The 13710-nt window shown below is 52.4% G+C and overlaps 1 protein-coding gene across 1 annotated transcript in view; it reads left to right on the forward strand.

Annotated features, from left to right (window-relative positions):
* Nucleotides 1-733: 733 nt before the first annotated feature.
* PRRX1 (paired related homeobox 1) overlaps nucleotides 734-13710 on the forward strand; it is a 34861-nt gene continuing 21884 nt past the window's right edge. Inside the window, exon 1 of the mRNA XM_071751442.1 lies at nucleotides 734-1341. Coding sequence (XP_071607543.1) covers nucleotides 1101-1341 — 241 coding nt within the window. The 5' untranslated portion in view covers nucleotides 734-1100. The remainder of the gene's footprint in view (nucleotides 1342-13710) is intronic.

Genomic DNA, 13710 nt, shown 5'->3' on the forward strand with positions numbered 1-13710 from the left:
TGCCAGCCCTGTGGGGCCATTCTGTGGAGAGCCAGGGTCTCTCTGCACTTGTACCTGCTGTGGGTCACAGGGACAGCCAGGCTGGGACAAACTCCTGGGACCTCTTTACTTGTTGGCCCGATGAGCTCTGAGGGTGTCCTCCTGTCTTTCTCTTGACTGTTTCTCTTTTTGCCCTTTTTTTTTTTTCTTTTTCCACACCCCCTTTCTCTTCTGCTCTTTTGCTTTTCCTCTCTTTTAGGTTTGCCTTCTCTTCCTTAGTTCTCCGTTGCACTTTTTTCCCCTCTTTCACTATTTTCCCTTTTCCTTTCCTCTCTCCCGTTCACGCTTTCTCTTCTATTTCTCTTTGTCGACTTTTCATCTGCATTTCTCATTTTCACTACTTCTCCCCTCTGCCCCGGGAGCCTCCCCCAGGGCTGCTCCCACCCTTCCCCTCCAGGTGACAAGGACCCCTCCATACCCCCCAACTCCTTTTGCTCCCCTCTCCCCTCCCTAATCGGGGGCTCCCCCAACCCCAACAAGGACCTAACGAGCGCGGCGGGGCCGGTGCTGCCCCAACCCGTCCTGGGGGAAGTCGAACCGGTGCCACGTCCCGGCGGGGCCCCGCGGGCCGTCCCCCTACCCCCCCCCCCCTCCTCCTCCTCCGCTCCCCCGGGTGCCCGGAGCGCCGCGGAGCCGCCCCCGCTGTTTGAAGTGCGGGGAGGGGAGGGCAGCGCAGGGGCGGAGGGAGGGAAGGAGGGAGGGAGGGAGGGAGCCGGCGGCAGCGGGGCGGAGGGACGGGGCGCACCCGCCCCAGCAGCCCCACAGCCGCCTTGAGCCTCCCGGCCGGCCGCAGCTCCCTTCTCCGGCGCCCCGACCCGGCCACGCCGCCTCTGCCCTCCGGCATGTTTTAAACCCGGCCCTGCCTGCTCCCCTTCGGGCTTCCCCTCCCGCCCTCGGGTATCACCCCGCTTTTCTCTGCCCCCCCCACCCCTCAGCCCCCTTCGGTCCTTGTGCATCCTAACCCCCCCACCCCCCCTTGGAAGGGCCGGCGGCTGGGGGGGAGCGGGGGCGGTGGGCGCCCGGGGTGGGGGGGCGAGGGCAGAAAAGCCCCGCTCGACACCATGGCGTCCAGCTATGCCCACGCCATGGAGAGGCAGGCCCTGCTGCCCGCCCGCCTCGACGGCCCCGCCGGCCTGGACAATTTACAAGCCAAGAAGAACTTCTCCGTGAGTCACCTGCTGGACCTGGAGGAGGCGGGCGACATGGTGGCCGCTCAGGCCGACGAGGGCGGCGGAGAGCCCGGCCGGAGCTTGTTGGAGTCCCCCGGGCTGACCAGCGGCAGCGACACTCCGCAGCAGGACAGTAAGTGCGGGGACATCCCCACCCTCCCTTCCACCCCATCCATCCCGCCCTTCCACCCCATCCATCCCTCCCTTCCACCCCAGTCCATCCCTGCCCGGGGCTCCGCGTGAGCCGCGCTCCGGGGGGGCCCCTCGAGGAACCGCCGGCCGGTCCCGGGTCCGGTTGGTCCCGCTCCCCCGGCCGCGTCCCGGGAAAGGGGGAGCAGTGCGGTGCGGTGCCCTCCGCCGTGCCGCGCTCCTCGGGTCCCGCAACGTGCTGCTCTCTCCGCCTTCGGGAGACCGGGGCAAGAGCGACCCGGAGGGGCAGGGGGAAGGTCCGGAATGAGTCCCCGATTCCGTCGCTCGCTGGGGATGCTGAGACGGGGCTTGGCTGGACGGGACGAGGCGCAGCCCGCGGCTGAGCATCCATCAATCCGTCCGTCCATCCATGCATCCATCGCCTGTCTCTCCAGCCCGTCGGAGCTGGGACCGGCGCCGTGTTTTGAGGGACACCGGGAAGCTGCTCGGGGCTGTGGCTGGGGACCGGGCGATTGTCCGACGCCCTTCCCGGAGCATCGCGGCTCTCGAACAGCCTCAGGGTGCGTGCGCGGCTGCCAAGCGGAGTCGCCTGACTCTGCTCCGAGCTCCGCTCCTCCCGGTGCGGGCCTGATCCCGGCCTTTTGCAGCCCCGGCGGGCAGGGCAGGGAGCAGAAATCCCTCTGAACGTCCCCTCCGAAAAGTTCCTCTTTTGGGTGCGCTGGGCAAAAAACACAAGTCCCGCGGCGAGGATGGGCGCCGGCTCCGCGGCGTTTTCCAAGCGCCTCTTGTAATTTTCCTAAGGGCAGCTCTGGCGGAGAGGGAGCGGGGTTAACCCGAGCGGGGTTAGGTGGATGTGCAAGGCCAGCAAATCCCCTCCTTCTACTTTCGGGTAAAAAATCCATATGCATCCCCTGCCGCAGACACTGGCCCTAATTTTCGTTATGAGCTGCGGCCATTCCCCGCCGTGTCTTCCGTGGGGTGGGCTGCGGACACGGGGTATCTGTCGAGGGACTCCCCCCAGTCTTGGGCCGGGCGGGGGGGTCTGCCGGCAAAACCAGAAAAACTAAAACGAACGAAAATTACAATTGCGCGTATGTCGCGATTGCAGTTTCCCCTCGCTTTCCGTTTTTTTGTTTGTTTGTTTTTTCCTTTAGTTGGGAGCTGCCTCAGACCCTTTTTTTTTTTTCCCTTGCGGGCTCGACGGGGTATCCCGTGGTATCCTCTGTATCCCGAAGGAAACCGAGCTGGGGAAACAAAGGGGTAAACCTTCCAAAAAAGCGGTCACTCGTGGGGCCTGACTGCCACCCATGGGGTGGCCGTGCCATATTGCCACGCGTGGCATCTCTGAGCGTTTTTTCCGTGCGGGGAAGCATCTCCCCGAGGCGCGGTTCCTGCGGGAGGGCAGCGAGCGGTGCGGGGCTGTCGGGCAGCTCCTCTCCCTCCTGCAGAGCCGGACCGGGCCGTGGCTGATGAAACGAGCTCAGTCGAGAGATTGCTTGAAAAAAATTTCCCTTCCCGAGACCCGGACAACTGTAATTTCTTGTCCTAAAAGTGTGTGTTTTAGCGGGGAAGGCGGTGATTGCTGCTCCCCCCCCGATTCGGCTCCTTGTGCCGCAACACCGCGGCCGGGGATTCCTCGTGATACTCATCAACAAGCTACACAGACAACTTTTTTTCTCGTCTGTTTTCCCCTCTGTTTTCGTTTATGGTATTTTTTTTTTGGGCTTGATTTAGTCCTGCTGCTGCCCCATGCCAACTGCTGAGCTCTCCAGAGCCAGCTCACTCAGCCTGGAAAAAGGGGCCCGATACCCACCCTGCTCTTTCACCATAAAACAGACCAAAAACCTTGGTCTGGGCATGTGTTTCCCAGCCAGCATTGCCAAGCAAGGACCAAACTACAGCCTCAAATAAATTAGAAGTATGCAGTAAAAGTTTCAGAAAGTTTAAAAAGTATTGTAAAGTAAGTGAAAAACAAAAACCAACCCCAAACAAAAAAAATAAGGGGAGATAAATTCTCCTTGGTTTATTGGGCAGAGCTGTCATCTGGGCTTTCTGGCTTTTTCACTGATGCATTTAGCAGATCCCACGAGTCTCCCTCCGTGCCTTAGTTTCCCCCAACTACTGCATATGTGTTGTGAAGTGTTTTGCAGGAGAAAAGACTTGGAGCAAGGCAGTGCAAGAGAGGTAGGAGCTTTTCTCAGTGCAAAATGAGAGCTGGCTCAGTGGGCAGGCTAACACAGGGCTTGGTTATTCTCTGTGTTACTTAGGGAAGGTGAAAGCCATTTAGAGAAAATGTGGAGTGTCTCTAGAATATTAAAATGTTGTTCCAGCCTGGGGGAAAGCAGCCCGTTTGTCATGGATTTCTGTCCCAAACTGAAGTGAAAAGCCAAATTATCGACACTATTTTTGTAATCCAAAATTAAGGGGAAAAGTCTGAGGCAGAAATGGCAAAAGTTTTCATTTGGATGTTTGAGATGGAAGGAACTATTTCACCACTAATTCAGGAGATAACATTTATTGACAAGAAAAAAAGCAACATCCCTGGGAGTAGCTGTGACTGTAATATTTGCAGGAAGAGCTGTCAGTGTGTTAAGGAGCTGCTGAGTTTTTCAGTGGTGCTGCAAAGCTGTCACTCTCATCAACTTCACTTCAGCTTGCAGCTCCGAAAACCATACCCTAAAAGCTGATAAAATTCATAGCAAACCTCCCTGCCTCTGCTGCTCAGCCAGGAAGACTTTGCAATCTGAGTTCCTCTTCATTGCAAAACCACCTGTTAATATAGAGCCAGCTTGGGCTTTGGTAGTGGGGCTTTTGCTGACTCCAGCTAAAACAGGCATGAAAATGCATGTCCCAGCTCAGCAGTGGCCTGTGGGTTCCCATGGCTCTCTGCAGGGTTAATTCTCCAAACCCAGAACTAGTAAGCTATTAGTTCTTGTGTTGTTTGGTTTGTTTGTTGGGTTTTTTGGGGTTTTTTTTAAGATGGCATTCTTGACTTCTGCTTTTTTGGTTGGTTTGTTTGAGTATCGCTGTTTGGCGGCTCATAAAATGGTGCAGAGAAAGCATGAACAGCAAAAGAAAAATTGTCATGCTCGGATTTCTTTTGGGAGGAGTGAATAAACCCTGCTTTGGTCCAGGATGTGCATATTGGGGTTACTACTGTCCTACTGGAGTTATTACTGTCCTTTATTTTCTCTCCAATATAGAAGCAGTGGCAGTTTTGGGGTTGTGCTGCTCTCCCAGGCTGGCAGATCATGCTGGGGCTCAGGATGCCAGCATCTCCCCACGACTTCTGTCTCAGTGGGCACAGTGACCCCTGGGCACTGCTGCTCCATCCCAAGGAAGCAGAATTCCTCCTGGGAGGAGGTGAATTTCTGTGCTCAGGCTGGGTCAGACGGAGCAGCAGTGCTGGCTTCAGCCCTCTCCTTCTCAGGCAGCAGGTTGAGAGCACAAGGAAGGGCTTTCTGAGCTGGCACGATGGGTTTTGTGAAGACTAGAAATAGTAATGGCTTCCAAAAAAAGAATAAAAAAAAAGAGCAAGACACATTCAGGGAAGAGAGGGGCCTGAGGATGCCTCTTCCCAGCAGCAGCATACGGAGGCAGCAGCCGGCTCAGGGAGCTGCGATCTGGGGAGGATGAGCTGGGGCAAACATCACTGTGCTGCTGCTGGGGCTGACTGAATCCCGAGCTGAAGGACCTTTGCTCTGCTCCCACACGTCTGCTCGTTATGCTTTAATTGTCTCTTTAATCAGAACAAGTGAGATTGCTGTAGGAGTAACAGGGTGTGTGTAAATACCGAATTGTTTCTCTGGTTTTTTTCCTGATCCTGAGGTTGTCCGTGTCCCCCGCCCTTAAAAAAAAAAAGCCCCAACCATATGCTGTTTTAAAAAGGAGGTGGATGAGCATTGCCACTGCTTTGAAATGTGAAAAGCAACTTGGTGGCTGCTGCTGTCTTGTGGAGGGTGAAGGCATCCGGGACAGCTGCAGAGTTTGCTTTGCAGACTTTTCCTTGATCTTGAAGTTGAGTGCCTCTTTTGTTAGTAAAACACAGCCCTTCTTACCAGAAGATGCTGAGGCTGTAAACCTGGGATGTACAAAGAGTCGAAAGGAGGGCTGGGGGAGCAGGGTAAATTGGTTTTAACCTAGCAGCTCTTTTCTTCCTCTCCTGTCCTGCAAAGCCTGTGGGCAAAGGGAGAGCCTGCAGGAGCTCCACAGGTTCCACCCCTGGTGCCTGTAACCTCCTGGGCAGCAGCGAGCATCTTCACAGGGTGCTGCCAAGAAAGGTTTTTCCAGAGGCAGTTGTCTCGCGGCAGCTGATGTGGAAAAATGGAGGATCAGATGAATAATATTTTTAAGGCACTTGTTGGTGAAAAATAATCAAAATATCAGGGTGAAAAATAATCCAGCAGCTCACTTTTTTCTCGCCGGAGGAATCTCGGCTCCTGCCGTTTGTGCTGCCCGGATCCTGGAGGCTTCTTGAAGGAGGAGAGTGGAATTTGCTCCAGTAAAGGTTGAGGAGCAGACAGGTAACTAACACAAGTTGCTAGAAGCTTGGTGAACTTCCTTAGGTCTTTAATTCCACTCTCAGGCTGGCTGGTGTCTGGTTATTCCAGCAAGGATCTCACAGTGCTGGGTATTTTTATTCCGTCCCTGAATCCTACAGTTTGAGGTGGAAGAGCATTTTGTGATTTTTTACATTTTTAGAGCTTCTGGATGCAGGCAAAAGATGACTCCATCACAAACCTGGAGCCTTAAAAAGGTAAAAAATTGAGGAAGAAAAAAAGCAAACAGGACCTGTATAATGTAGTGTTATTAACAAAGAAAAAGGAGGCTTGGATTTGGAGAGGGAGCTGATTCACTTTGCGAGGTCTGGCCGTGCTGCCTGCTTTTTGATGGGCGAAACTACACTTTTACTTGTTTGTGAATTTCGCTTTTTTTGATCCTAATCAGTTTTGCTTCCTGGTTCTCATGGCCTAATAATTTGCTGATGGCATTTGTGTTTCCAATCCATCCGCACGAAGCTTCCAACTTCTTAATTCGAAAAAGATTTTGCTGAAGGTTTTTACTTTTTTTTTTTTCACCCCATCTCTTAGCGTAATGAAAACATTTCCATGAAAATCAGATTTTGAAATCTCCCATAAAACTCAGAGGTTTGGTCTCAACTGCTAGAACACTTTTAATGACCATCAGCTTTCTGTCATCTGCGCAGAGTTTCCACTACTGGCCCGTCTGTTTTCCATCTTTTTGGTGATATATAAAGCAGTGATCGCATGGGAAAATATTATCTCAGGGTTAATTTGTGCAGTCCTTACTCACAGGAGTCACTGCATTCAAAGGACTGTTTATATGTATGCCAGTTGATGAGTATTTGTGTTTAAAGACTTGACCAGCAGCCTCAAGCCATGCAAACAACTTTTTTTCTTGCGGGCTGGGTGGAATATTTCTGTGCAAGGCAAGGAAGGGTTCTGCTGTCTGCACCCAGGGGCTGGATCCTTTTGGTGAAGGTGCAACGTGCATCAAAATACATGATATCAGGAAAGAAAGAGCAAGAGCATGGACAGAGTGTAAGCAGGAGGGTCTGGGAGAGCTGAGCGTTTGACAAGGCAGATGCAGAATTAAATGGTTGTAATTCCTTTGAGGATATATGCTTTTTTTTTTTTTTTTCTCTCTTTCTTCTCGTAACTGAGTTTTCTCTCGTGGTTTTGACATCACCAGAATGTCTTGATGGGATTATAGGTGTTTATTCCTGGCTGGAAGTTGTTTATGATATATTTAATCGTTTTTGAAACCCATATTAAGGAGCCCTGAGGGAGCTGTGCTCCTGCTGGGCCTGCATTGCATAATGAAGTACATCATGAGTATTTACCAAGTGTCACAATATTCCAGACTTGGGCCTCTCTTTTGGGGAGGATGAATCACTGCTTTGCTGGTTCCCCACCCTACACGCATTTCCTAAAGGAGTCTTGGGTTTCGGGCAGACTATGGAGCTGTGAAGTGAGAATCATCCCAGCCTGGCTGAGGAGCTGTGTCCAAGGCTCTGTTGGGACTTTATGCACAGGGCACGGGAAGCTCTGAACTTGGGCTTGGATGGTGGAGCACAGAGCATGTATTTTGAGCCTGGTTCCCCTGAGAAAAACCTGTTGCATGGTCTCTGCACAGGGAAATACCTTCTGAACCCTCTGGCTGCTCTGCTGGGAGAGCAGACAGCTCAAAGGGTGGGAAATCCCAGCAGTGCAGTGGGGTGTGGAGAAGGATGCTAGCAGTGCCTGCAGCCCCCCGAGGGGGAAATAAAACATAAATTCAACCTCTTCCCAGGCACTGGAGAGTCTCTACGGGGAGTCTGTGTTAGACACTGTGTTTGGGAAACTCACACAGGCATAGGTGTGTGTGTCACCCGTCTGTAGGGATTTGTCCTTTGTCACCCTCAGTGTGGCTGCAGCACTCGTATAGCCAGGAGCCTGAGGGTCCTCTGAGGAAGTCCTGCAGTTCTCACTCCCAGATTTGCTGTCCCTGCTGAGGTTGGTCACTCAGGCATTGATTTATCACCACGTGGTAGGTGCCTAACCCGCCGTTTCCTTTTCTGCCCTGCTCCCTCTTTCCCCTGGGCCTGGCTGGACTCCATCATGTGGCACTGGAAGGTGCTGTGAGGTGGGGATGAGGGCTCAGCAGAGCAGGGTGTGCATCACATTCTGCTGGAACTACAGTGGCACGATTGTGAAAGAAGTTTCTTTCAAATGAGAACATCAGGAGGATGCTGGTTGGGAAGGGGCAGGGGTGCAGAAGCTGGGGGCCACCTCCTGCAGTGGAAAACCTGGCATCTGCAAGGATGGGTCTGCAGAGGCCAGAGCTGGGAAGAGGGGCCTGATGAGCAAGCCAGGGAGCATCTATTTCAGCTTACATAGCGTTCTGGGCTCCTCTCTCACCTCCAGAGGCTGAGGAAAGGTTACACCAGTGTTTAAAGCACTGTCCCAGACAGTCTGGATTTGTTGTGCCTGTGTGAAGTGAACATTTGCCTTGGAATGGCAGTCCAGGACCTCCTGGTGCCTTGTGTTCCTGGAAGGGAAGGGTAGAAGAGAGGTGAAGGGAGCCAGCTGTGCCATTAACAAGTCACTACATCCTATTGCAGCATCCAGTTCATATTCCACCCAATTTTTCCCCCATTTCTGGCTAGAGAAATTTTCCTACAGGAGAAACGCCAGCCAGTCAGCGAGACTGCTGGGCAGGGCAGACCTCCAAAGAGCTGCTCACTATCTGGCCAGGACCATCTCCCCAGCTTGATGAGCTGCTCAGGCAGCAAAACTGCTTTTGCACCAAGGACTGGAATTCATCAGGAGCCAAAGGACGTTGCTTCCTCCTCTGAGCCCTCCGGCAGATGAACTCCTCCCGTGGCCTCCTTGACTAAAGTAACCCCAAAGTTCAGTTGTGGCCCCGGGCATCTGGGAACAAAACAAAATTGCCAGCAGCAGCTGGTGAGTGGGCAGGCTTGGAGAAGGAGAATGGCATCCAGTTCTGAAGGGGACCAGCAGTCTCAGGGACACTGACTGGGAACAAAGCTGGGTGCTTGGGGGTGGGTGCTGGAGCAGAGCAGGTGGCTCCAGAAGGCAGCATCCAAGTAGTTCCCCCCTCTTGCAGCCAATGCAGATGCTTGACCAGTCAGAGTTGGATAGGTTTTGAACCCACGAGGACCTTGGAAGGTTCATGGGTTTTTTGTGTTTGTGGCTGCTGAACAAGTGGTGGGTGAGTTGGGCTGAGCTGCAGCCATGGTGCTGGCCAAGCTGTGAAGACCTGCTCAGTGCTCTGGAAATTGTCCTCTTTTTTTGGAACTGTAAACTGTTACAAGCCACTTTTGGGGGAAAAGGAAAAAAGTCATGCTAGCAGCTTTCACAGAGCCATCAGTTCTCAGCATCAGCTCAGCAAAGCTGGGGCTCTGCAGGGATAGATGAGGCTTGAACAGGGAAAAGTGCCTGAGCTATAACAGTAAAAACAGTGACCTGGGCTTGGTCCTGCAGGAGGGGCTGCCCTTGCTGGTGGTTGTTAGAGCAGATGTATTGGTGATTTTGCAGGGAGAAAGAGAAAAATCCTTTGAAGATCAGTCCAGAGCTGAGTTGTGCATCCTGCTGCCTTCCCTCTGAATGCTGATGGGTCAGGGATGGGGAGCTGAGGTGGTGGTGGAAACACAGCTCTGGGTTTTATGCAGACACAGGAGGCAGCCTGCTGGGGAGGGCATGTTTCTGCTTCATGTGTTCCCTGGGTGGTGTAGGGCCACTGTGTTTGGGGGTACTGCAGGGCAGGGTTCCTAGGGTGGGGTGGTTGCAGGTGCTGGAAGCAACTTGCCCAGAAAAGCCTTGCACCCAAAATCTAAATTGGAACAGCAGAGCTTTATTTTTTTTCTCCATACATCAGTTGAGAGTAGGATAACCCAGCCTGTCCTACAATGGCTTCATCCCTTGGGCACTTGAGGTCTTTTTTAGGGCATCCTTGCTGCCGTAACTTGGCCAAACTCACCTGGCTGTGCCTGTTTTCCTGCCCATGTAGCTGGGTACAATCCTGGCCCTTCATGAGGGGCTTTGAAATCTGCTGGATGTGTGGGATGGAAGAGCTTGGCTTCACCAGCCCTTCAGGAAGGTTCTCCTCCCTCAGCATTGCCCCCAGCAAATTGTTGTTTCATCTTGGTTTTTTTGTCTCTGGAATCGACCACCTTCCTTGTTAATTAACTGATTAGCATCGAGGAGATCCCCATCCATGAACTGCTGCAACTTCCAGCAAGTTTGTTCCTGCAGGGATCCCACCTTCTGCCCTGGGGCACCTTGTGTTTGCTGTGTGAACCCATCCCATGGGGTGAAACCACTGTCAGGGGCAGATTTGGTTTGCCTGCAGACTTGGATCTCCTGAACCAGGTGCTGGAGGGAGTGCAGAGGAGGGGAACAAAGCTGGGGAAGGGCCTGGAGAATAAATCTTGTGGAGAGCAATTGAAGGAGCTGGGACTGTTTGGTTTGAGGAAGAGGAGGCTGAGGGGAGACTTCATCACTCTGTAACCACCTGAAAGGAGAATTAGGGACAGAACAAGAGGGAATGGATTCCAGGGTAGGTTTAGACTGGACATTAGGAAAAAAAAATGTCACAGAAAGAGTGGTCAGACACCATGGGCTGCTCCATGGATGGAGTCACCATCCCTGGGTGTGTTTGAGGGTCATTTAGATGTGGTGTTGGGGGATGTGGCTTAGGGGAGAACTTTGCAGAGCTGGGCTGATGGTTGGACTCAGTGATCCCCAGGGTTTTTTCCAACCTGAAAGATTCTGTGGTTCTGTGGATGTCGTGAGATGCCTGAGCTCTCCCCAAACCCTGAGGATGCAAAGAGCAGCACGTGGCTGATCAGCTGGGAGGTCCCTGGAGCATTTGGAGGCAGGCAGTGAAATTCCCAGTGGCTGTTTGGGATGGTCAGGCTCTTTATCTTGGCTATACTGTTCTGCAAGGTTTGGCCAAAAAAGGTTTTTACTTACAGTTTGTTTCACTTGGACAAGGGCTGATAGGCCTCATGGAAACCAGGGGCATTGCTCTGAATAACTGCTTGCAACACATTGCTTCTTTGTGATGTGTTTTGCATTGTTTCTCTTTTAAACTTTTTTTGTTTGTTTTCTTTTTTTTTTTTTTTTTGTAAAAATCAGCTAATCAGTGTAAGGAAACAATCACCTGTGATTTAGGAGAGGGATCTCTTATTGTAAATAATAAATTACTGTCAGGAGACCAGGCAGACAGAGTGGTTGATGAATATCCTGCAGGCTGAAAGTTGTTTATCAAGCCTGTTTGAAGACTTATGACTAACAAGCTCATTTACAGAGCTTGGAGTCTGTTCACGAACCATTCTCCAGCTGGGAGGATGTGGGAATCATCAGAAAATGTATTCACAAGTTACTCGATCATTTAAAAAAAAACCCATCAAACAAACAAAGACTGGGTTTTGGAAGGGAACTGTAAATTCCTCCTCCCCCCCCAGGTCCCCCACTGGGTTTTCTGAGGCATTCCCCTAAGGAAAATGAGGAGTTGGGAGAAGAATGAAGAACCCCGTGTCGCTCGCTCGTGACCTGGGTTGGTGCTGAGCCTTCCCTGGCTGCCTCACTGCTGTCCAAGCCTCCAGCTGCAGGAGAACCATCCTCCCTGGGACATGTTCTGAGAGCCCTGCTCACAGACCATCTGATGGGATGGAGCTGTCTCATCTCCACCAAACGATTCCCAGGGGTGGAAATGGGGCTTGCTGGGGGAAGAGGCTGCTCTGGCTCCTCTGGTGAGCTGCCAGAGCTGATGTCCCCCGTGTCACAGAGCAGTGCATCTCTTCTGGTGCCTTGGAAAAGGAGGGTGGCACAGGAGCCTCTGGTGTCAATGTGCTGTTATAAAGGGGGATGGATTTGGTGTAAGGAGCCTGCTCTGGAATGCTGTGGCTCCGTGCCCTTTGCAAATCTGCTCACCTGGCCTTGAACCAGCTCTCCTGCTCAGTGCAAAACGCTGCATCTTTATGAGGAGAGGCAGATGTTTTTCACCCCCAGCATCTCCTGTGGTTCTGCCTCCTCTGTGGAGCATCTTCTCCTTGTGCTCAGCTGTGGAAAAGGCTCCAGGTGGGCTCTGTTTGGACAAGCTGCGTGTCAAGGACAGTGTGAACTGGGTCAAAAAAAAAAAGGCCAAAGAAGAAAAGCAGTAGTGAGAGCTCCTGCATCCCGTTTAGGAGGAAAAAAGAGGGGCTTAAGTGTGTGAAGAGGAGAGGATAAACTGATCTCCAAGGCCACCTGCTTCTGTTGCAGCAAGGGAGATGTAAGGGAAGTGGTAGGGAAGTGCCCCCACGTCTACTGAGCATAAGGAAACCCTGGAAGAGAGGGTGTGAGGGTGCTGTGGAGACCCCAAGCACAGATCTGATGGAGACCAAGACGTAAAGGAATAAACAGTGTAGATGTTGTGCTGTCATGAGAAGGGAGGCCAGCCCCCAGGTGTCAGTAGTTGTCTGACTTCAGTGGGAGCATGGGCATGTGCTTAACTCTGTGTTTCATGTCTCCTGGGGGTGCTCCCTCCAGTTTTCCTCCACTCTCCAATCAGGTTTCTGTGCTGTGTTCAAGTGGAGTGGCTGTGGGACAAGAGGGTCCCATCCAGCCAAAGGAAAGCACATGGATGGGGAAGGGATGTGGTCACTGGGAGTGACCTTCTGATGGGAAACCAGGCAACAGATTTCCTGGATGTGCCTTTTGGCTTGGGCATTGTGTGCTGGAAGTGGCTGGTGATGGGAAAGACAAACCTGGATGTGATTGGCAAGGAAACCTCCCTGGAGAGCTGCCCTTCACCAGTTTGTGGAGGTTCATGTCTGCCTTTGTGAGTGCTCCTCTGGCCAGAGACAGACTCTGTGTGTAGGAGGTGACTGAGCAAGGGAGGAGGATGCTCTGTGCTTGGAGAATGGGAACCCTGTGCTGAGCTGGGTGCTGAATCCCCATTTTCTCAGCAGGAGTGGTGCCAAGCTGCCTGTTCCCTGGCCCCTCTTGCTACACCCATGGTGCTGCTCTCCAGGCATCCTCAGAAGGGCTTTGTTCCTGCACCGCTTCCCAGCTGGGAACGTTCTGCTTGTGTGAGGTTATCACTGTCCCTCCTGGGTCTGTTCCTCCAGACAGTCGCAATGATGGATTTGAATCCCTGTTTCCTTGACTCTCTAGGAAGAGGTCTTTTTGTTTGTTTGTTTATTCCCCTCTTTGATCTAGCAAAGAAAGGTGGAACAGGCACCAGTGGGAGCAGGAGCCAGAGATGTGTTCAGAGGAGGTAGCAAACATGCATTTTGTGACTGTGAGATGCTGTGTGACCACCAGAAATAACTGATGGAGAGCCTTGGCTTCTCCCTCCATGAATGTCTGGAAGCCCTTTTGGAAGAGTTGCTTTTGTCAGCTGTGAGTTATTGGTCTCACCAGGGAGGTAACTGGGTGAAATGCTGTGCCTGGGTCGTGCACAGCAAGCAGCAAACCCCAGGAGCTCAGCTCTGGCCACGGGATGGACGGAGACGCCGCAACATTCCTGGGCAGTTCCATGTCGGGGATCTTCCTGCCAGGAAACTGGATCACAGGACCAGATGGAGGAGGCAGATCCACTTGCTGCCAAGTCTGTTTACAGGTTTGAACCAAAACATAGTGAGAAACAAAGAAAACAACAATAAAAAAGAACCAAACAAAAAAAAAGGAAAAGCAATGTCCTCATCTCTGATCATAACGCAGTCTCTGAAGTGGAGCAGCTGCCACACTCATGGAGAGGACAATCCCCTCTCCCAAATCCCATTGTTAGGAATAGCAGAGACAGGAAAACCTCTGCAGAGCTGTGAAGGGCAAACAAAACC

This window comes from Heliangelus exortis, chromosome 8, assembly GCF_036169615.1.
Source record: "Heliangelus exortis chromosome 8, bHelExo1.hap1, whole genome shotgun sequence".
Classification (NCBI taxonomy): domain Eukaryota; kingdom Metazoa; phylum Chordata; class Aves; order Apodiformes; family Trochilidae; genus Heliangelus; species Heliangelus exortis.